Below are 23,311 nucleotides of genomic sequence, written 5' to 3'. Positions count from 1 at the left end.
GAAAAAGAATAATAAGGATATGGCACCAGGAAATACCAAATACTATATTGGTGTAGGGTCTACTCACTTGAAAAAATTAAGTTTTGCTGTTAATTTATTTGTTAATTTACTATAAAATTTTTCCATAGGATTAAAACTTTAGTTTTCCTTCCAATGTTACTTTTCTCCCTACTTCTTAAATGATAACTGAGCAACGCAACTGCCAGAAAATCCCAATCAAGTTTTTCTTTTTTTCTATCGTGAAAGGCATAATTTATAAAATGGTGACCTTTTGATAAGCTAACAGTATGTTGATGAACTTCAAGTGGAGTAAAAAAAAAAAAAGTGTTTTGTATCACCAGTGCTTACATTTTCTAAGGGATCATGTGGGCCAGTAGAGCCTTTAAAGGTCATAGGCTTCTTTACTTTGAGAGATATTAAATAGCTTATGAAAATAGAGGTCAGCTGCATGATATCTAGAAGAAAAGAGCATTCCCAAATGGAGAAGTTAAGATATTTGAGATTACATTGACTTCCTTTTTTAAAGATTGTATTTGGTTGTCCTCAAAGCAAAGAATGAAATTTGCATATAAATGCCACTATTGTAAATGAATGAATTTACAGGTCTTAGAATCAATAGCTATTGATCTTGCTGTATGAACGCTAATATTGTCTGCATATACTAAGGGTGCCAATAAGAGCTAATGGTTTCACAGCCTGAAATACTCTTCAGTGTATTTCCGCTGAAATGTTCTTACTTGGTTTATGAGCAAGTAGCATAAATTCCAATTATCAGTAGAGAGTTCACTCTTAAACAATTATTCCTGCTTTAAAAATCACTAAAATAAATAAGCATAATAAACACCGAGAGTAGATTAACTCGTAGGCAATATACTCAACCACCATTGGGAAGAAATAGAATAATAGCATTTGTCTGTTCACTGCTTATTGACATATAATTTATGCATTGGTGGGATTTAAGCTGTTACTGGAAAAAACTCTGAGCACAAATTATTTTTCCCTTTACCATCAGATTTATCTACTGGTTGGATTTTCTTCAAAATGGATACTGTCTTCTTTCATTCTGCCACTGTTAGGAGTTAATGTTAGATGCAATACTTACAGGAAAAAGTAACACATTGACATGCTTTCCCTGTAACTATTAAATAGTAGATAATAGATCATGACTGAGCATTGTTTTCAGAGAGGGTAGGGTACTGGAGTAGATCTTCACAGAACTGAAGGGACACCAAAAAGAGGAAAGACTGGAGACAAAAAGACAATTTTACCTACCACATAGGTTCTCACAGACCAGTCTTGTCAACAACTTGATCATCTTCCACAACACTGGAACTTATAAATACAGACCACGATATGAAACATAGGGGATGGTTGCCATTCATCATGAGCAGCTACATTTTAGGTTGTGTTTTCCCAGTCTGGGGCTCCTCTTTTCACTTGCCAACTGTGCTTCATCAGGGAGATGACAGTGGTGGCCCTGGACCAGAGCACCTGTGATCCAGGAAGAGCTCACCATATCAACATACTCCCATATGCCCAAGTCCCTGACATTCTAGTGTTGTATCAATGAAAATTCAATGGCAATTTTCAAGTTTAGTCCACGGAGAAAAGAATCAGAAAGTGAATACGCGGATTAGTGACTGTGCATACCCAGGTAGGCACTCATTTAAATCTCCCACTGAGGTTTCTTACTGGTGATTAGAGAACTGTACTGGAACATGTTTTGCTGGTGAGGAAACTTAATTGCTTATTTTTTGAAGATACATTAACTCTTTCAGGGTCCATTGAGTAAATTGGCTCCTCCAGGTCATCACACTTGTCTGTACATGATGTGACGCTTTCTACCTGGCATTGTGTGATTTACCCAGAAAAGCCCCCACTTGCTCTGCTAACACACAGATTCATTGTCTACTCTGGGAGAGAGAATCTGCTCATTTGAATAGCTGTTTGACTGCGACTCAGTGACTTCCTTTGCTTCTTTTTAAGGCATTCGGGGATCTCTAAGGATTAGCTGGCGTGTAACAGTCATCTGAGCCTCACCAACGAGCAAGTGCCTTAGTTAGTTGTCTAGAAATGGTATAATTTCAGGGGGGTTGTATACAGTAGTCTACCTCCAAACATCTCTTCCTGTTTTTTGAAATTCAGCATTATTTGATGCATTTAAGGTGGGAGTCATGAAGCTAATTCAGAGTTCTAGCCCTGGAGACACTGTGGTTAAGAGCTTAGCTGCTAACCAAAAGGTCAGCAGTTTGAATCCACCAGCCACTCCTTGGAAACCCTATGGGGCAGTTCTACTCTGTCCTATAGGGTCTCTATGAGTCAGAATCCACTGATGGCAGTGGGATTGGGATTAGAGGGTTTCCTATTAAAACACAACCTCCACTAAGAGGAAGGGTCAAAGGCTGTGTAATCAGAACTCATGTTAGGGGAATAAATTGTCTACTGTCTGAGAGAAGTCTGTGCTGCTGTGCGTGAGAGTAGAAAAGTATGTAGGTATTTTGAGTGCCACAGAGGCTGACCTTTAGTAGGCAGGTGCAAGAGTTCCACAAAAAAAAAAAACGCTTTCTGTCACTAACACCAATGATTCTGCCCCTGCTAAGAAGCAGTGGCCAATGGCTGCCTTGGATATTCATCAATTCATATAAGTTAAAACAGATGAAGGTTCAAAGGGGCATAGTGTACACATTCAGAGGTGTTACATAGAGCAGTGCTTCCCAATCTCTCGTGTACATATAAGTCAGCTGGGATCTTGTTAAAATGTCAGTTCTGATACAGTAGGTCTGAAGTAGGGTCAGAGAGTCTGCATTTCTAATAAACTCTCAGATGATGCTGATGCTGCGTGGTCCTCAGGCCACACTTTAAGTAGCAAGGATTTAGCAATATCATGGTCTTAGATAAAGAGATGATGTATAGGAAAGAAATTTGACAATATCCTAAAATTTTAGATTCAAGCAAGTAAGACATTGATAAAATATTGAAAATCTCACCAAGAGATTGATAAATCATTGAAAAAGAAAGAAAGAAAAACACTTAACATTCCTACCTATCTGAAGATTTTGGTGAACACTCTCCGGCACTGATGTGGTTTTTAAATCTTTGCTAATTCCTTCAGAATAATTCTGATGGTGTTTTACTAGTTAATAAACTCCAGATACTTCATAAAGACACAAGAAGTAATTGTTTTCTTAATCTCCTTCTTATCCTCCTGTTGGTGAAGAGTTCAATAAACGTCAGTGTCTGATTAAATATTCCTTTACAGAATTCATATCAAAGCTGGCTTAAGCCTCCCCACCCACCTTTTGTTAGTCTATCATAACAGCCTCTCTACTCTTTCCTCTGAGATGAGCAATGTTCTTTTATCTTGGTAGGTCAATGGGAAGGATCTTTCAAAGGCCACCCATGAAGAGGCAGTGGAAGCTTTTCGAAATGCCAAGGAGCCCATTGTGGTTCAGGTGTTAAGGCGATCGCCGCTCAGTAAACCAGTCTATGGAACGGCCCCAGAAGTGCAGCTCGTGAATGCCAGCACTCAGACGGACATCACCTTTGAACACATCATGGCCCTGGCCAAGCTCAGGCCTCCCACCCCTCCAGTGCCAGATGTCTGCCCATTCCTGCTCTCAGACAGGTATTTTTCTGTCATTTCTCCTGAAGCCCTATTTGTTTTCATTAGTCATTTAAAGCAGATGTTGGAAAGAATCAGTCACACTAACAAGTTGGCAATTATGGAAACAGGCTCCCAATTCTGTTTGAAAAATGTCTCTACTGTGTCTACATCCAATTACTTCTCAGCCATCACTGTTAGCCACTCTCCCTGACCCACGTGGTAGCTTCACCTCAGGAATCATCCTTGTCGAGGTATGTTGAGAAATTCTAGCTCTGCTGAGTTCATCTTTACATTTCCAGTCATCAAAAGCTTCATGCTACTCATGAGCCCTGGTCAGGGAAATAGTTTTTCTCACCAGAGCCTTATTAAGGCTCATGTGAAAGTGGCACATTGGCACCATATTCTCCTCTGAGGGTCACCTCTCTCTCCCCATTGCTATTCTCTTCTTTAAAGAGGAGCTAGGAATTAAATAAAGTGCAATTCTCCAAAGAAAGCAATTACCAAATATATTGAGATGTAAATAAAAAATCTTGGCTGTCAAAGAGTAAGTATAGTGTTATGAAATAGAGAGCTATTGAAGGAATATTTCTTCCCAGTTTTTACCAAGCTTAAATAAATATTCAAATAATCCCTGTCTAAACTTTACAATAGGAAACCCTGGTGGCGTAGTGGTTAAGTGCTACAGCTGCTAACCAGAGGGCTGGCAGTTCAAATCCACCAGGCACTCCTTGAAAACTCTATGGGGCAGTTCTGCTCTGTCCTATAGGGTCGGTATGAGTCGGAATCGACAACGGCGATGGGAGGAGGGGCAAACTTTACAATTTTGAAAATGTGCTTTACCCCTGTATATTTTGTTCTGGAAACTTTTAAGCCAAAATTTAAACATTAATGAGAATTTGAGTTAGAAGAGCAGGAGTCTCTTAAGGGTATATTTTCATTGTCTAGTCTAATATTCCCCAATTTGTAAGACACAGGTTTGGTCATGCCATTTTCCTGCCTTTTAGTGGCTTTTGTAAGCCTATTGTCATGGTTACTGGTGTATATTGGAATCGACTGGGAACTTTAAAAAAGGCATACCAATGGTAGAACCCGACTTTAGGCCAATTAAATAAGAATCTCTAGGGTGGGCTCGGGTATCAGATTTTTCTAAAATCTCTCCAGGGGATTCTAATGGGCAGCCAGGTTTTAGGAACCAGTTTCTGAGACATCAAATTCCAGAAAAGTAGGGACTCTGGTTGTTTAGATTATCTTTCTATCCACTTATTGAATACTTCTTAAATTATGCCTTGTATCAGGCACTGGAACTGGCTCCTGAGCTTAAAACTGTGAACAAAAATAGACAAAGTCACTGCCTGATAGAACTTGTAATCTAGATGGGGAGATGAACAATAAGCAAGCAAGTAAATATATAATATCCATTAGCAGAGCCTGATACATAGTTTCCATCCAATAAATACTTTGCAATGAATGACAATGGCTAATGTTTATTAACATATTTTAGGTAACATTCCAATCTCATTTAATCTTCACAACGATCTTATGAGGGAATGCATCATTTTATTATGATCCACATGTCACAGATGAGGAAAGTGATGTTAAGCAGGGATAATAAGGAGGTGCCTGAGCCAGGTTTCTGAGCCTGAGATCTGACCAGTGCCCACTCCCTGAACTGGGATGCTGTACCACTCACTCTTCCTAAGTCCTGCAGAACTTAGCTTTGTGACAACTTCTTCTGAAAAACTTCTAAGCGCTACAATAAATATCAGCCCCATGTGTTCTCAAAGCCTCTGTATTTTCCTCTTAATTATTGTGTTATATCAAAATTCCCCCTCTGTTGGTTTACCCAATTGACAGGGCAAGAATTGTGTATTGTACACCACCACGTTCCCAGCACTCAGCATAGTGTCTGGCATTTGGTATCATTGTTATTAGGTGCCATTGAGTCAATTTCTACTTATAGCAACCCCATGTGACAGAGCAGAACTGCCCCATAGGGTTTTCTTGGCTCTAATCTTTATGGGGAAACCCTGGTGGTGTAGTGATTAAGAGCTACAGCTGCTAACCAAAAGGTCGGCAGTTCAAATCCACCAGGCACTCCTTGTAAACCCTATGGGAACAGTTCTGCTCTGTCCTTTAGGGTCACTATAAGTCAGAATCGACGCAACAGGTTTGTTTTTTGTTTCGTTTTGTTTTGTTGTTTTTAATCTTTATGGAAGCAGTTCACCAGGTCTTTCTCTCGCAAAGGCTCTGGGTAGGTTCCGACCACCAACCTTTCAGTTAGCAGCTGAACCCTGGTGGTGCAAACGGTTAAGCACTCAGCTGCTTCAAAGAGGAGAAAATGTTAGCAACTTTGGGTGAAAGAAAAGCCGCTGGCAGGATTAATTTTGGTCAGAAACTTCTTTACAGTACATATTTGGTTTTGTGGGTAAGCAAACCTTAAAATCAAAGTAAGATGTCTGTTATTAATTTTTCTCTTTGACAGTACTCAATAAATGCCTGTTGAAAGAATAGTGTTCCTCATGGCAGAACTCCCCTCTAACTAACTGAAGGACAAGGGAAACGCATCCACATGCCTCCAAAGAGTGAGCTTCAGTGCTCAACCAACTTGAATGGGCTTTGGTGTCAGTCTACATGTAAGCGAGGAGGGCTCATGAGTTAGACATGAGTTAGACGTGCAAGCAGGGTCCTGCCTGCACTGCCTTTGCTATTCTAGTCTCTCCTAGTTAACCCTGTGTGGAGCTGACAGCCATAGACAGTATGAGAGGAGGCTTCTAGAGTATTTATGCTGACTGTATGAGGGCATCGGGATTGGTGTTCCTTGCTTTTCAGCTAGTCAAAAGGGAACTCATCTACTCTATAACCCGTTGCCATCGAGTCAATCCCAACTCATAGCGACCCCATAGGATAGAGTAGAACTATTATCTATCATCTATACTATAAACGCCAATTTCTCAATAATGTTCATACTGGCAGGGCTTGGAGGTCTCAAGCCTATATCCAACTTGCTTAAGTGCACTCAGGTTTTTTAACTCTCTTTTAGAAATAGAGATGGCCTTATGCCCTTTGTTGTTAGTGGTTAGCTGAAAAGGTTGGAGGTCCAAACCCACCCAGAAGCTCCTGGGAAAACAGGCCTGGTAATCTGCTTCTGAAAAGCCTTGAAACTCCTATGGAGCAGTTCTACTCTGCACATATGGGGTCCCATGAGTCAGAATCAACTGGACAACAGCAACAACAAAGCTTTATAGTATAATGTCTACTGTCTATCTTGTGACGTACCTTTCTTTCTGTGAAGAACCTTTCTATAAATCATTTAAAACATTTTCCCAAAATTAAGGGATTTATAAAAGCCATGTCAGATGTCCCGGGTGCCCCTCCTGTCCTTTATTTAAGCAGCAATCTCTTTCACTGGGAATTTTCTAAAGGGATTATAGGAGTTTCCAGTGAGTTATCACCATGGGTGCAGTGGTTAAGAGCACGGCTGTCAACTGAAAGGTCGGCAGTTCAAATCTACCAGCTAATCCTTGGAAACCGTAAGGAGCAATTCTACTCTGTCCTGTAGGGTCACTATGAGTCAGAATCGACTCAAATGCAACGGATTTGGTTTTCATTTTTGTATTTTTTTTTCCTTTTTCTTTTTTTGGTTTATCAAAAAGGAAGAAATATGGGTTATGAAGAAAATGGGGAAGGAGGTTTTGAGAAACGGGGCCAGTGTGAGTCAATTTTAAAGTCTGAAAATTATTTGCTTTTGAAACAGTGTTCAAAAAACAGTTTGGGGCTGTGTATTATGAAATTAGTTGTGCTTTGTTACAAGATACCCCCCTTTGGTTAGACTGCACTCTGAAATGCCACATGGCCACCTATGGAGCTACCTGCATTTGGTGGAATAGAAGCAGGCCAGAGAATATCAGTACAGCACCAGGCCTGCCAAAGATCTCACATCAGCCTCTTTACAGAATGTTGCCCTGACCACGAGCCCTTAGTCTTAGTATTTTCACAGAAAAAGCAAATCGATGGGGTTCGTGTAGAGGCAGAAAGAAAAGCAATTGCTCTTTCTGAGCTGTATTCCAAAGGTCTTATTCCAAGATCACTACAGGTCTTATTCCAAAGCAGAGGAAAGTAAAGTAAAATTCTAAAATCAGTTTTAATGTTGGAAACAACACTTTTGATCCATTCCTCTTATATTGCTATATTCCCCATAGTTGCCATTCTCTTCATCCAATGGAGCGTGAATTTTATGAGGACAATGAGTATCTTTCCAGCTTGCCTGCTGATGCAGACAGAACAGAGGACTTTGAATATGAGGTAAGATCATTTTCACACCACTTCACATTTCTTCATGAAGTTATGGTTGAGGGGTTTTGCCTAACAAAGAAAAAATTAGCTTATTTCATTTATTACTCTAAGAAATAGTTTGTCTATTATATATCTAGGGTAAGATTTTTTTAATATTATTTGTTTTAGCTATTTGACTTTAGTATGTCAAGTGTATTAGAAAAATATTTTTATAATGTAAGCCTGAAAATAAATTTTTCATATTTTCCTTGCTTTTTATAAATAATATAATGGCAGCTACATTTTTTCTTCTTTCTGCAATATGAGAGCATATCCAAATAGAGCTTGGAACAAGAGTTATATTTAAAACCAAGATGATGTTGACTATTTTCGTTCAATGATTTGAATTAATAAATTAGTTTTTTGTGATATTAGTTGTCTTACTCTTCACCGATTCGATATTCTATTTATTTGTGACTCTGGTATGTACTCTGAAGAATGATTTCACTGACTTTCTAGAAATAGAGATGGCCTCATGCCCTTTGATGTTAAACTATGTTTAGCCTTCATCTGGTATAATGTTAGGGTACGTGTACTGTGATATATAACAATTCAAAAAGCCCATTTATTAATTATTTAAAAGCTTTCACAAAAGTTAGAGGATTTATCCTAATATTTCCTCTGCTTCTGCAGTCTATAAATCTTTGAAAGATTTCAGACTACTCTGACATTTGGAAATAAAATAGACCGAGGAGGGAAAGAAGCTTTGGTAAACAGGCAGAGAATCCATGATTGTCTGCCCTTTTAATGCTTTAGATGATGTCATACAAGTTCAGCAAAATGTCCTTTTCCATTTTACAACCAGGAAATCCTGAAATCTCTTCCCTTAGGAGGACCTAAAATCAAATAAGGCCAGTTCGGTGAAGCTCACTTAAAGCAAATAGAGGTTCATTTGAAATCCTGCCCCCACAAGTCATTGCTCGGGATTACAGAAATCATTATTCTTCTCAGCCAGAACTTAGAAGGATGTGCAATGATACCCAGTATCTGAGTCAATGTGTATGTGTGTGTGTTTTGGTGGTTGTTGTTTTTGTTAATTTTTTATGCCTACCTCTCCATTAAGTTGATGGAAAAGTATTATTTTATAAATCCACTCAAGTACTGGTATGCACTGTAATATCCATTAATTTTTGACTATTCATGCAAAATAAATTACAAAATTGAGTCACTTATCCATATAACTCAAGATTGAAATATACTTTTCTTTTAGTTAATGGCTACTTTGGGGACTAGAATTATCTAGATCACTTCAGCTTTTCATTCAATTTGTGTCTTAAAGACACAAATATAGTGTGTGTGCTGGGGGGGGCATGGTAAGGAGACTTGTTCAGGCTAAGCAGGTTAAGAGTAAAAATCCTTTAATGAATTAGCATATCATTGAAATATTACAACACAGATCACTTTCCTTACGTCTATAGGGCTTACTGTAGCTGAAGCGTATCCTCTTTCATGGCCAGTATCAATCCCTAATAGATGCCAGCATCAGTGTGATGACAGTAGTAAATGTTCAGACAAGTTCTCTGTAGCCTATAATCTCAAATAATCACAGCATTATAGTCATTAATTTACTGTCATTTGTGATTTCGTTGCCTAAGGCACCTTTCTAAGTGATTGAAATAAAGAATGTTCCTGTGAAGTGTAAATAGGGAAGGAGTTACTGTGACAGGCTTCAATCATGAGAAAGAATGCATTTGAGTGCATCATGCATGGTTAAAAGTGGGAGTGGAGACATGAGGAATATGCCAAGGATTATTTACCAAACTTAGGGGAGAATAATGACGCTACCCAGTATGCCTCAGATCTGCACCAGATCAACCTATAAAATTTAGTCAGTCCAGTGCAATCACCATGGTCATTTGTGGAAACCACATTACCTGGTAAGATTTGGAAAGGCTAGTTCTGTCTTTAAGTATTATTGCACCTAGAAGCAAGTGAGCAAGTGTTTCTATGACCAGCTGAGATGACCCCAGTTCCTCCAGGGGATTTGTCATGACCCAGTACCTCTGGGGATAGAATCAAGGAGCACTTTCAGGAAGGACCAGTTTTGCGCTACTTAGAGACTATTATAGAAAACTGAGACTTAATGGGCAAAGACAGGGCTTCGTCTCAGAAAGGGATATTCTTTCCTTCTCAACCTAGCCATGAACACACATCAGCAGGGAACTGGGGAAATAGAGACAGAACTCCTTTTTGATCTGCTTTTGTTCATTTCTACCATGAATTTTGAATGAACACCTAAAATGTACCAGGCGCTTTTCCAGGTGTAGGGTTGTTGAACCCCTGCCCTAGTACAGCTTAACTTCTAGAGGAGGGAGATGGACAGTACACAACTAAAGACATATTATATTAGATGGTGGCAAGTGTTAATGGAAAACAACAAGAGTGAGCAACAGAGAAAGTAAATAAAAAAAAAAAAAAGGAATGGAGTGTTGCTATCGGTCTCAGGGATCTAGGGCTAGGGATGACTCTAACAAACAGAAATTTATTCTCTCACAGTTTAGGAGGCTAGAAGTCCGAATTTAGGGTGCTAGTTCCAGGGGAAGGCTTTCTTTCGCTGTCATTTTTGGGAGAAGGTCCATGTCATCAATCTTCCCCTGGTCTAGGAGTGAGCGTCCCACTGCAGGGATTCCAGATCCAAAGAATGCACTCTTCTCCCGGCTCTGTTTTCTTGTTGGTAGGAGGTCCTTCTCTTCTTTGCTCCTTTCTCTCTTTTATATCTCAAAAGACATTTACTCAAAATACAACCTAATCTGTAGGTTGAGTTCTGCCTCCTTAAAATAAATGGCTGTAATCCTGCCTCATCAATATCATAGAGATTAGGATTTATAACACATAGGTAATTACATCAGATCACAAAATGGAGGATAACCACACAGTGCTGGGAATCATGGCCTAGCCAAGTTGACACACACTGGGGGCATGGGGGACACAGTTTACTTCACAACACTATGGAATACACTATTAGACTACAGTATGGTCAGGGAGGTCTTTCTCATAAGAAACCTAAAGAAAGTAAGAGAGCTCGTCATGTGGATATCTGAAGAAGTTTTCCAGAGAAAGGAAACAGCAAGTACGAAGAACCTGAAGTGGGAGCATGCCTGGTGTGGTCGAAGAGCAGCAGGGAGACCAATGTGCTATAGCAGCATGAGCAAGCGGGGAGGGAGGGGGATGATGTTAGAGTGAGGTGAAGGCATATCCTGAGGACCCTTTGACTTTTACCCTGAGATAGGAAGTTGCTGGAGCAGAGAAGGGCCGTGTTCTATCTTCCTAACAGGATCCCTCTGACTGCTGGGACTAAAAAGGCTACAGCAGGGCAGTCAGGTGAGAGAGAAGTAGAGTGACCTGAATGGTGAGGGTGGAGGAGGAAAGACATAGTCTCAGAGGATAGCATCCACCCTAGCCTGTGTTTCCATCACTTACAGCTTTAATATACCACATTTTTACACAAATAACGTGACTTTCTACGTTTGTTTGCCAACCATGTCCTCCCCCTGGGAGGCATTTTCATAAGTACCTCTATGCCATTTGTTTTTTACATGCCTCTGAAAAAAAATTAGCATACTGTGCTTAAAAAAATATCTGGGGGTTGGCAAACAAATGTAGAAGGCCCACGTGATTTGCATAAAAATACAGTAGTTTGTGCTGGGATGATTTTTCTTCTTCTAGCCTTTTAAAAACAAAATATCACAGTTTCTGGTACCCACTGATGCAAGCGTAATAAAAGATAGAACTTTAGGTGGGCAGAACTGCATTTCTGAACTGGGTAGAATGCAAACTGTGCAACTATTTAAATGCCTACTTACTATTGACTCAGTGAACCAAAGAGAATCTGTCTATCTTGTGAATACATATTTAGGGTCTTTTAGCGCATGGATTAGTGACCCAGTAGACTAAAACAGATCTGACTATCTTGTAAATACATATTTAGGGACTTTTTAACATGCAGATTATTGCATTGATGGACTGCAACAGCTCCGTTCAGGGTCATGATAGGCAGCAAATGTTTCTTTGGAGATATTATAGTCAATGTGACAATGTTTTGGTAACTCTGAGTGTGTTAGGGATCTCTATGAAATTTTAATGACACTCATATCTCACCATGACCTATTACCACTTTACCTAAGAAAATTATTTGACTGGGTTTAAAATTTCCCCACAGTGCTTCAGAAAATTCTCAGAGGACCAGCGTGCATTAAAAGACTCACAGCTTGAAATGTGTTTTCCTTAAAAAATGGTGGCATTTGTTCACTAATTAAAAATGATAAAGGATTTTAATTTTGTTTTTGAGAGAGAAATAAAAATAGCAAACTTTAAGCAGCACACCCATCAGAAGAGTGAGGATGATCCACGTCACTGAACTACCACCACTAAGCTTTAAGACTCTCTTCTTTATTTTTAAGTCTGTTCATTTTTTTTCCCCTAGAGCCAACAAAAGATTGAAATAAGTCATAAATAGCCCTTAGCAAGTCAGAGACAGATCTCAGCCTCTACCAGAAATAAATTAAAGGGAAAGGCTTTGAGAAATATAGAGGTCTTTAGCCCAGCTCATAATAAAGATATGTTTGCTACTGCCTGAGTGCAGGGAAGATGCTGAATTTTCTATAGCATTTGCGATTAACTCTTAAAAGTCAGTGCTGCTAGAGGAGAGTCTTAGAAATAATAAGTACAAAATTTTAATAGCATAAAACATCATGTTAGCTAGATTTTCATTACTTATAAATGTACTTGAAATCATTTTTACTCTTCTCCCTAAGATCAAGCTGAAGTAACATCCAACAGCTTGAATTAAGCACACATAGAGTTCCCCTTATATGTACATTGTCATAAAAATATAAGCAAAAAGACATTTAGAACTTTGCTTGCAGAGGTATCAAAGGTGGAGAGGAGAGAAGGACAGCTATATATCAGTGTTCTGTGCCTGTTAACTGAAAACCAAACTTGGGCCAGTGTCTCTAAATAGGAATGTGCATTTAGCCGATTAATTAGCTTCCTCTTGGCAATTCCTATGCAAAGTATAAGTAAACCCCTGTGTTTTGTTGGGAAGTGTCATTCTGTTCTGTGAAATGTATTTCTCAGAGCTAGCTTGCTGTAAATATGTACAGAATGTTTGTGAAATTTTAAGTATGGAATCTTTGACTGGCATATTTAAAGAGTAGAGAATTATGAATCAGGCAGAACACCATTCACAGAGGCAAATTACAAAAATAAGATAAGCATCATCTAGATTTCAGTCATATCTTTTTTGAGTAACTTAATGATATGTGACACCAGTGTTGAGAAAAGTCTCGCCAGTGAGCACATTAGACTTATGGGGATTCCCCTATAGGCTCTGAGGGCAGAGAGCTGATAAGCTTTGTTCGTCATTGCATCCCATCACCTGCCTCAGAGTGGGTGCTCAATAAATATTTGGTAAATAAATCAATAAGGATTCTCATTGCTCTCTGCATGGACCAACATCCTCTGAGCAGTGCAATCCCTGTCCTCCCGCTGTACAGGAGAATCAAGAAGGACCCTGGGACTACCACGCGGTTGCAATGAATACCTTCTCTCTTTCTACCAGATACTTGTTCTTTGTGTCAGAGATTCTAATCCCAGTGCCGTGTTTGTTAAAGTAAAATACTTCTAAGGACGGGACCAAAATGGGGAGAAGGGGGAAGAATAGGGAGAAATTAGTAATGAATGACAATTTTAATGGTCTCCATGAAAATTTATCTCTAATGACCGCTTTTATAAAATCACAGAAGCTCATATTTGTTGTAAATTTGATATATTATCTAATCCACCGTGATATCTCCTTTATTACTTCTTCTCTAAGGCATAGGTGTAAAACACTGCAACGGACGGGGAACTGAATGTTTCCGCAAGTAGAGGGCTGGTGAACTCTGGATGTTCAGAGAGTTAAATATATCAAGGAGCTAGAAAACCACCAATGTAAAGAATAAGTTTGGGTATGAAATGTAACTCATAAACAGACTATATATTATTCATATGTTGTGGTGGATAGTAGAGAGAAGAGAAAATAGTGTGTAGAGTATGAAAATGCAGAATTTCAGAACTTTCAAATTCACTGGGTGCTTTATATTTCACCAGTCTGCTTTCTTCTGCTTCTGTTTCCCTTCCGGTTAATCACATTTTAGAATTAGTAATGAAATATCTAAAACAGTTTCATACCACTTACTACAGAGGCAGTAAAACCATCCATTTAAAGAAATCACCTTAATAAGTTTCATGTGCACGGGGGGGATTTACTGAATTGAAAACCGATCTACATAAGCTCTTAAGATAAGGTGGTATTCTGTCATTTTGGAATTGGTTCACTGAGATGTCTGTTAACGACACTGCCACTTTTTTTTCAATTATGTCAGATTAAAATTGTAATCTTGGAGAACAATCCAGTGAGTTTTCATATTTTGGGACATGTACTTCTACAATCTCTGTAGCACATTTCTCCTTTATCACCACTGCCCCTTCCTTGTCCTGAACATTGCCCTTCCTTGAACTGAACATTTCAATGCTATTTCTAGGTGTCTTATAGCTTATGGATTCCTATCTCTGCAGTCCATCGTATATACCGCTGTTGGATTAGTCCTTCTCAAATTGTACTTTTGATTAGATCACACCTTTATTCACTATCCTGTATGACTCTATTTTTTAATCAAACCTAAAGTTCTAACTCCCTGGCACTGAAGGTCTTTTGTACTCTGCCACCACCCTACGGGCATACCTCCATACGCAATCTTGGGGTCAAACTCTACGTCCCAGCAATACTCAGAGCTAGGTGTTGCTTTCCTTCCTCTATGTCTTTGCTTCTGGATCTTTCTGCTTCTGGAATGCCTTTCCCACAAGACTGCCAATGTTCAAAGACAGATCCAAGAAGCCTTCCCTGATTCCTCCCTTGCTTCCATGTAATGTATTTTCCCCATCGCTGAACTCCCACATCACATTTTGTAGATATTTTTGTCATTTAGATTATGCCCTGGGTTATAGATGTTTATGCACTTAACTTTTCTTTTTATCATTAAGTCTTCAGGAGAGTCTAGCACATGCCCTGGTACAGAGCGGGCACTCAGAAAGCATTTGCATGACGAGTATCTTAGGCTGGGTTCTCTAGGGAAGCAAAACCAGTAAAGCATATAAATATATAGAGACAGAGATTTATATCAAGGAAATGGCTCACCCAATTGTAAACTGGAACATCTCAAGTTCGTGGATCAAGATAGAGGCTTCCCCTCATTCACGTAGCCGCAGGGGTTGGCGAACCCTTGTTCACAGGCTGTGAAGACTGACAAATCCCAAGACTGGCAGGCAAGACTGCAGGCTTCTCCTGATTCACGTAGCTGCAGGGGCTGGCAAACCCAAGATTGGCAGGTCAGAGAGCAGGGCTCTTGCTCATAGGCTATAAATCCCAAGATGGGCAGGCAAGCTGCTATCTCAGGTCCCAAGAACTGGAAGTCAGATGCACCGGAGGTAGCTGCAGGATCCAGAGCAGGCAAAAGCCAGAACATCCACTTATATTCAGATGCAGACCACATGCCCAAGGAAACTTCCTTTCAACTGATTGGCTACTCACAGCAGATCTCATCATGGGGGTTATCTTAGTCATATAGTGCTGCTGTAACAGAAACAGCACAAGCGGATGGCTTTAACAAAGAGAATTTTATTCTCTCACAGTTGAGCAGGCTACAAGTCCAAATTCAGGGCCTCAGCTCCAGGGGAAGGCCCCCTCCCTCCGTCAGCTCTGGAGGAAGGTCCTTGTGATGTATCAGTCTTCCCTTGGTCTGAGAGCATCTCAACGCAGGAACCTTACTTCCAAAGGACATGCTGTGCCCCCAGCACTGCTTTCTTGGTGGTACGAGGTTCCCCAACTCTGCTCACTTCCCTTTCCTTTTATCTCTTGAGGGATAAAAGATGGTGCAGGCCACAGCCCAGGGAAACTCCCTTTACATTGACTCAGGGAGGTGACCTGAGTAAGGTCAGTGTTACAATCCCACTCTAATCCTCTCAACATAAAATTACAATCACAAAATGGACGACAACCACACAATACTGGGAATTGTGGCCTAAGCAAGTTGAAACACACATGGGGAGGGGGGAGAGGACATAATTCAATCCTTGACAAGGGTGATCACACATAAACACTAAGAATCATGGTCCAGCCAAGTTGACACACAATCTTAACTATCACAATGAGTAAATAAATTCTTGACCATTGCTGCTACTGTACTTATGTGTCTGTCCTCAAAACAAGTACAAAGGATTAATTGGGGACGGGGGGGAGGGACAAGAGTGCTGATGGAAAACAGTAATTTGAAATAAAGTGTGAAAGTCTTTGTTTTTCTGATAATAATTCAACAAACAACCTTGTTAATTAGAGTGGATGGATTTAAGCACACACTTTTATCTGGCCATAAAAGAAGAAAATAGAGATTTGTTGGTTGCTATTTTAACAAGGTACATAAGTATATTTTGCTCCAAATCTATAAGCTGGAGAATTTTAGCACATAGGCATGCTAATTTACATGGGTAAAGAATGACTGCAGTTCAATCATTGTTGGGATAACTGTACATCTTAGTTTGCTCTAAACAGTCTCAGGGTATGGCAATGTTCCACTGTAACTATTAACAGCACCCTTTTTCACTTTCAAAAATGCCTGAGTTGGGCAAAACGTTATATTGTTGTCCTAGTTTTTATACTTTTTGAACTTTAATACAGACTGATTTTTTTAATAATGTGTTATATAATCCTAAGCAAAATTTCTTCATTTGAATACCTGTGTTTGTTACATTGAATTATTTCCCTTGGCTGTGAGGTTTTATTTTTTTACTTTTTTTTTTTTTTTTAAATAGGAATGACTAGAAAGAAAATAATGTAAATTTGGGAACAGTCATCAAAGTTATTATAATTCTTTTAGATTTTTTTACTGAAAGAAGATTTGTATTGCTGCTAATTAGATCATGTAATTTCATAAAACAAACATGAGGCAAATCTACCTTTTACATCACTAATTATGACAACACTAAACCTTATTTCCTAAGAAAACCAAGAAAAGTAAATTTAACCTTCCAAGTTGGTTATTAAATAATCTAACTATGGGCACATGAATTTTACTAAAAATCTAGATAAAAAGTGAAGATTTCCCATTCCACGCATATGAATTTTATCAAAATACTGACATTCAATTTTTTTTTAATTAACTTTTATTAAGCTCCAAGTGAACATTTACAAATCCAATCAGTCTGTCACATGTAAGTTTACATACATCTTACTCCCTTCTCCCACTTGCTCTCCCCCTATTGAGTCAGCCCTTTCAGTCTCTCCTTTCGTGACAATTTTGCCAGCTTCCCTCTCTCTCTATCTTCCCATCCCCCCTCTAGTCAAGAGTTGCCCACACACTCTCAAGTGTCCAACTGATTTAATTGGCTCACTCTTCATCAGCATCTCTCTCCCACCCGCTGACCAGTCCCTTTCATGTCTGATGAGTTGTCTTCGGGGATGGTTCCTGTCCTGTGCCAACAGAAGGTCTGGGGAGCATTGCCGCCGGGATTTCTCTAGTCGCAGTCAGACCATTAAGTATGGTCTTTTTATGAGAATTTGGGGTCTGCATCCCACTGATCTCCTGCTCCCTCAGGAGTTCTCTGTTGTGCTCCCTGACAGGGCAGTCATCGATTGTGGCCGGGCACCAACTAGTTCTTCTGGTCTCAGGATGATGTAAGTCTCTGGTTCATGTGGCCCTTTCTGTCTCTTGGGTTCTTAGTTGTCGTGTGACCTTGGTGTTCTTCATTTTCCTTTGCTCCAGGTGGGTTGAAACCAATTGATGCATCTTAGATGGCCGCTTGTTAGCATTTAAGACCCCAGACGCCACATTTCAAAGTGGGATGCAGAATGTTTTCATAATAGAATTATTTTGCCAATTGACTTAGAAGTCCCCTCAAACCATGTTCCCCAGACCCCCGCCCCTGCTCCGCTGACCTTTGAAGCATTCATTTTATCCTGGAAACCTCTTTGCTTTTAGTCCAGTCCAATTGGGCTGACTGACATTCAATTTTTATTTGAATATACACGTGATACATTTTCAAATGATTCCCTTGCGTTACTTGTTTGTTAAAGGCTGGGTTTAATTAAGGTGAATATTTTCATATCAAATTATATATTCTTAATGACTTCTGCTTTCAAAGAACTGTTTTCACAGGGGCAGAAAAAGAAGAACCATCTTTTCTAATATAGGACAGATCACATTTAAGGATTTCACTGTCTTTTTCAGAGGCAGTATAATCCTATAGAAAGAATCCAAACAAGGAGCCTGGTCCCAGTTCCAGCTTCACCCCTTGAATGGACCAATAAAGCAAAAACCCATTGCTATGGAGTCTATTCCAACTCATAGTGACCCTATAGGATGGAGCAGAACTGCCCCATAGAGTTTCCGAGGAGCAGCTGGTAGATTTAACTGCCAACCTTTGGGTAGCAGTCGAACACTTCACCACTGCCGCACCAGGTCTCCTGAATTGCAGAATCCTCACATGTGAACTCCAAAGGGACAGCAAGTATTGATTAAGGAGTTATTTGTTAGCATCTAGTGCTCTGATGTAACTCACTTAAGCAAAGAGAGACAAATGTATGGTCAAATCTTTTAAAATTTTACAAACATTTTATCATTTCAAACATATTAACCATGTTTTGGGGGTTTGTATAGCGATAGCACATACTCTCAGATGTGCATACATTGGTTGGTCTATGTCTAGTCCTATATTGTACCAGCTGGCAGCAAGAAGCATGCCTCTCCATAACACCTCTGATTTTAGCTTCTGTGTTTAGGACAAATTAACCAATATACATGTGAATTTGAAGGGACAATGAAGCCTGCAGGAATTAGAAAACAAATTATTTTATCTAAATCCAGCCTTGTTGTTTTTCATTTGAAAAATATGGAAAATAATCCTAGTTTGAATTTTTCCCATCATAATTTTCTCTGAAATGGATGTTGAAATTTTTAAAGGTGATGTGCTTTATATTTGGGTGATAGTCCTTTTCCCTCTCCTCCTTTAAAGACATAAAACCTGTTGCTGTTGAGTCCATTCCAACTCATGGCAACCCTATAGGACAGAGTCAAACTGGTCTGTAGGGTTTCCAAGGCTGAAATCTTTACGAAAGCAGACTACCACATCTTCCTCCCACTGAGCAGCTGGTGGGTTCAAACCACTGACCTTTCAGTTAGCAACTAATTGCTTAACCACTGCACCACCAGGGCTCCTTTAAAGACATAAGCTATTGATAATACTCTGAGTTCACAAGTATTCACTATTTATTAAATAATCAAATATAATATAATATGTATAAATTAAAGAGAACCTTGCATTGACCCATACAGATACTGTATCATGAGCCAAACATTATGGTAAATCTAATCAATGCATTGAGGTCCAAAATAAAATGTTTAAAAATAATCATCCACAATTTTTACACTTAAGATCACCACAGCTAACATTTTGTGTGTGTGTCCCACTTCTGTGTACAGTGTTTTTATGTAACTGCAGTTTTACCATTTTTATTAGATATTTACATTTTTTCCAGGTTTTTTTAACTATAAAAGCTACAGTGAACTGCTTTATGCTTCAATCTTTGTCTACATTTAAGAATTATCTCTACAAGAAAGGTTTTCCAGAAATACAATTCTTGAGTCAAAGCATGTGAGTAGTTTTTAACACTTCAGATAAACATATTTTGACAAATTGCTTTCCAAAAATGCTGTATTAGTTTACACTTATAGGCAATACATAAGAGCTGTCTCCTATTCAATGGTCTTATTTCCTTAATAGTCATATACTTTTAACTTAAATTTTAAAAGGTACTTGGAATAAATACTCAGTTTATAGAAATAATGAATTCCCATCAACCTCGTCAATGACTTAATATCATAGTTAATATCCCTGGTGGCACAACAATTAAGTGCTCGGCTGCTAACTAAAAATGTCAGCGGTTCAAACCCACCAGCCTATGTGGAAGAAAAGACCTAGTGATCTGCGTCCACAAAGATTACAGCCTAAGACACCCTATGGGGCAGTTCTACTCTGTGATGCAGGGTCACTATGAGTCGGCATCAACTCTGCCACACACAACAACAATTCTGTATCAGCTGTATTTTCAAATATAGGCCCACAAGCACAGAGTTAGGAAAAAAAAAAAAAATAGGGCAAATTTTAAGAAACTCAAATTTTCAAAATTTAAATAAATTTTAGCTGAAATTAGAGATTACTTCCTAAACTAAGGACTCTTCTTTCCCAAATCTGCCCTCTCTTCTATCCTGTCTGTTCAGTGGCCCCATCATCTTGCAACAATTGTGGTTTGCCATGTACTGAGTGTCTTCTGTGTTACTGGGCTCTCTCCTAGGTGCTTTAGAGATCACCTCTAATCCTTAGAACAAACTTACTTTCTAGAAAAAGTGGCACAGACTAGGTAGCTGAGAAAAGCTGAGAGTAGTCCTTCATTCTTCCCTGCCCTTTACCTCCAACTGCCATTAAATCATCTCAGTATAGCTTGGTGTCTATCTTTACAGGCCATTCACTCTCCACTGACTCCTCACAGACAGCCACCTCCTCGCTGGTCTTCCAGCTCTCAGACTCTATCATCACCATCTCTCTTTCTTGTATCACCAGAGAAATCTTTCTAAAGCCCAAATGTGATCACATCACTCCTCTGCTGAAAACCCTTCAAGGATTAGCTGTCGCTTCTCACAGCGTTTCTCAAGCTTTTTTGTACAGGAGAGATGCGGAACATGCGGTTGGAGGCCTACCGTAGAGTTTAGGTGTACAGCCTAAAGCCTAATTATATGTAGGTCCTGTGTTTCATTTTTTTAAATGATTAAAAACCTGCACTTTACTCCTTAGTAGATGCATTGGGATTTAACATAAGTAAATTTCAAATGTTTTACCAATTCGTTTACTTAATTCTGTGCCCAATGTTTTTATGAAACCACCCCTGCAAATTGATATTCCAGGAAGATTCATCGTGTTTAAATTGTGGCTTTGTAGATACCATGAGACGCTGTTCCATATTCCAGTTTGGAAAATGTGAGTCTATATAATGAAGTGCAAAATCCATAGCATATGATGTTCTTCCGATCTCCCTTTCAGTCTCACCTTCCACCACACCAACGCACTACAGGATGCCCTCTGCCTCTCCCTCACAAACTGCTTACCATTCCCAAGCAAACCATTTGCTTTGGGTTTCTTTTTTGTTTTTCTTTCGCTCTGACTGGAATGCTCCCCTCTTCTCTTCCTCTACCTTGTTCCCATCCGCTGTCTCTTAGGGCCCACCTCCTATACCATTGACTTTGTGAATGAGGTACAAATAAAAACACAAAGGCAAAAATTGCTTCTTAAACTCTTAAATATTTAACAAACCTAGGAGATGGTTGCAGTTATTTGCTTAAAGAAGTATGGAGCCTTGGTTTCTGGCCTTCACACTCCTGTCTACTTGCCTTCTTGTTTGGTCATTGTTCTTTTTCATTTTTGACTCTCCTGTAAGTGTCTGAGCTTCTTGGGAGTGAGGATCATGTCTTATGCATACTCAGTACCCTCAGTACTAAGTACATAGTAGAATTATTGAACCAGTGGATAAATGATAAGTATCTTTGTAGACTAGCAAATCCAAGATGTAAAACTTTACAGGGATTTAGAGCTGAAATGTGTTAGGTATATTTCTCAATTCTAAAAAGTGTTTTTCTTCAAATTAGATGATCATAATTTGTTTTAACTGAAATTTGAAGTTTACTGTTTTAGTAAACATACCTAAAATATGACACAAGCTTATGAGTCTGCATCTTCACTGTCTGGCAGGGTGTTTAGAATGTGGTGATGAAGCAAATAAATCTTGGGCTCATTTTAAATGCAGAGAAATATGTCAATGGTAATAATGACATTTATAGATGAAGCACTGCATAGTAGTATTTTGAAATATACCAACAAATAATCTATGACTGCAGTCATCATAAATAGAATAGATGAGGAGAATGCAAAGATGAATGGCACAAAGTTGGTAATCACTTTGATTGAACTGAGATAGGGCACTTAAGTACATCGTAGGATTCTGAATGACCGCATTTCCCCATTTCGGACAGGACATTCAAGGAAATAGATGTTTGTATTTGATAATGATGCAAGTTATTAAAGAAGGCACTGTTTTGGAATTCTAACCTAATTGTGAGTTGGAGTACCACAGCAAAAATTATTCACCAAACAAAAGTTAAAATTCAGACATCTCACAAATAGTGTTTTGTCTGTGCTTTCACCTCATTGTTTTCACCTTCTTACAGGTATTCCCTGCTCATATTTCTATTTTTTTTTTTTTCTGGAGCAAAATGTTGAAAGTTAAATCTGAAACTTGTTTCTTTGTGTTTTAAAACACATTGAAAGCATTTGTTCCTTTTACTGCCCCAAGAAGGCCAGGTTTTTAAAGACATAGATTCTGCCCAGTAGGAAACAAAGGATTCTATAGGAAGCACTAACCAAAGTGGATTTACTATAGAAACCTTGTTTAAAAAAAAAAAAAAATGGAGAACTGTGAGGTAATTGGACTCTTCTTTAAAATATAAAAGGATTATTAGTAATCAAGGCATAATAAAAGATATTAGAGACTGAGCTTTAAACAACTGATAAACACTTTTGGATAAAGAACATGGTGTTTGGGCAGAAGAGAATTAAAGAATACTTTGACATGGTAGAATTGAACTATAAGATGGCACGTTAGAAGTACACCTGATTTACTTTATGGACGAAACTGAAGCCCATGAGGCTGAAGATTCACCTATCACAGCTAGTTAATGTCAGCTGATGGACAAGAATTTCTTTCCCTGTGCAATAGACTTCTTATGATTAATCAAAGTAATAGATACCTATTTATCATTGGCATTTCCTTATTCCAGTTTCCCTTTGGCATGTAATTCTGAGTATGTCTTCTTTTCTAGAGTGTATAATTGCTAAGAATATATAATGTTTCACTTTAATAAATAAACTAAAACTGACACATCCTACAAAGTGTGGTTGCTTATGGTTTATCTGACAAGAGATGCCTGAAAGTCCTAAATAGCCATTGGAAGGATAGTGTTTCCAAGGGGATGTCTATGAGTAACTAGAGGATCGACTGACAGCTGTTGAGCCTGTTTTACAGACAGGAAGTTCATAATCCTTAAAGGAGGTTTCCTTCCTTTTGACTTGTACATGGGTACCTGCCAAATAAAGACAGTTGTGAATTCTTATAAACAAAAGTTTAAAATATGCTTTAAGAACACGTGAGCAGTTTGTTTGGGAAATCCAAAAGAAAACTGGGATTCCCCGAGTGGTGGCACCCCAAAGTTTTTCTAGGTAGGAGAGATTTCATCA

The 23,311-nt window shown here is 38.9% G+C and overlaps 1 protein-coding gene across 2 annotated transcripts in view; it reads left to right on the top strand.

Moving 5' to 3' along the window:
• PDZRN4 (PDZ domain containing ring finger 4) overlaps positions 1-23,311 on the top strand; it is a 435,345-nt gene that overhangs the window by 353,247 nt on the left and 58,787 nt on the right. For both annotated transcript variants that reach the window (XM_064284378.1, XM_003405720.4), the window contains 2 exons: positions 3,369-3,625; positions 7,804-7,906. In XM_064284378.1, the coding sequence (XP_064140448.1) occupies positions 3,369-3,625; positions 7,804-7,906 (360 nt within the window). The remainder of the gene's footprint in view (positions 1-3,368; positions 3,626-7,803; positions 7,907-23,311) is intronic.

Source organism: Loxodonta africana, chromosome 4 (assembly GCF_030014295.1).
Source record: "Loxodonta africana isolate mLoxAfr1 chromosome 4, mLoxAfr1.hap2, whole genome shotgun sequence".
Classification (NCBI taxonomy): Eukaryota; Metazoa; Chordata; class Mammalia; order Proboscidea; family Elephantidae; genus Loxodonta; species Loxodonta africana.
Note: the sequence above shows the minus strand (reverse complement) of the source record. Positions and strands in the feature narration are given on the sequence as shown.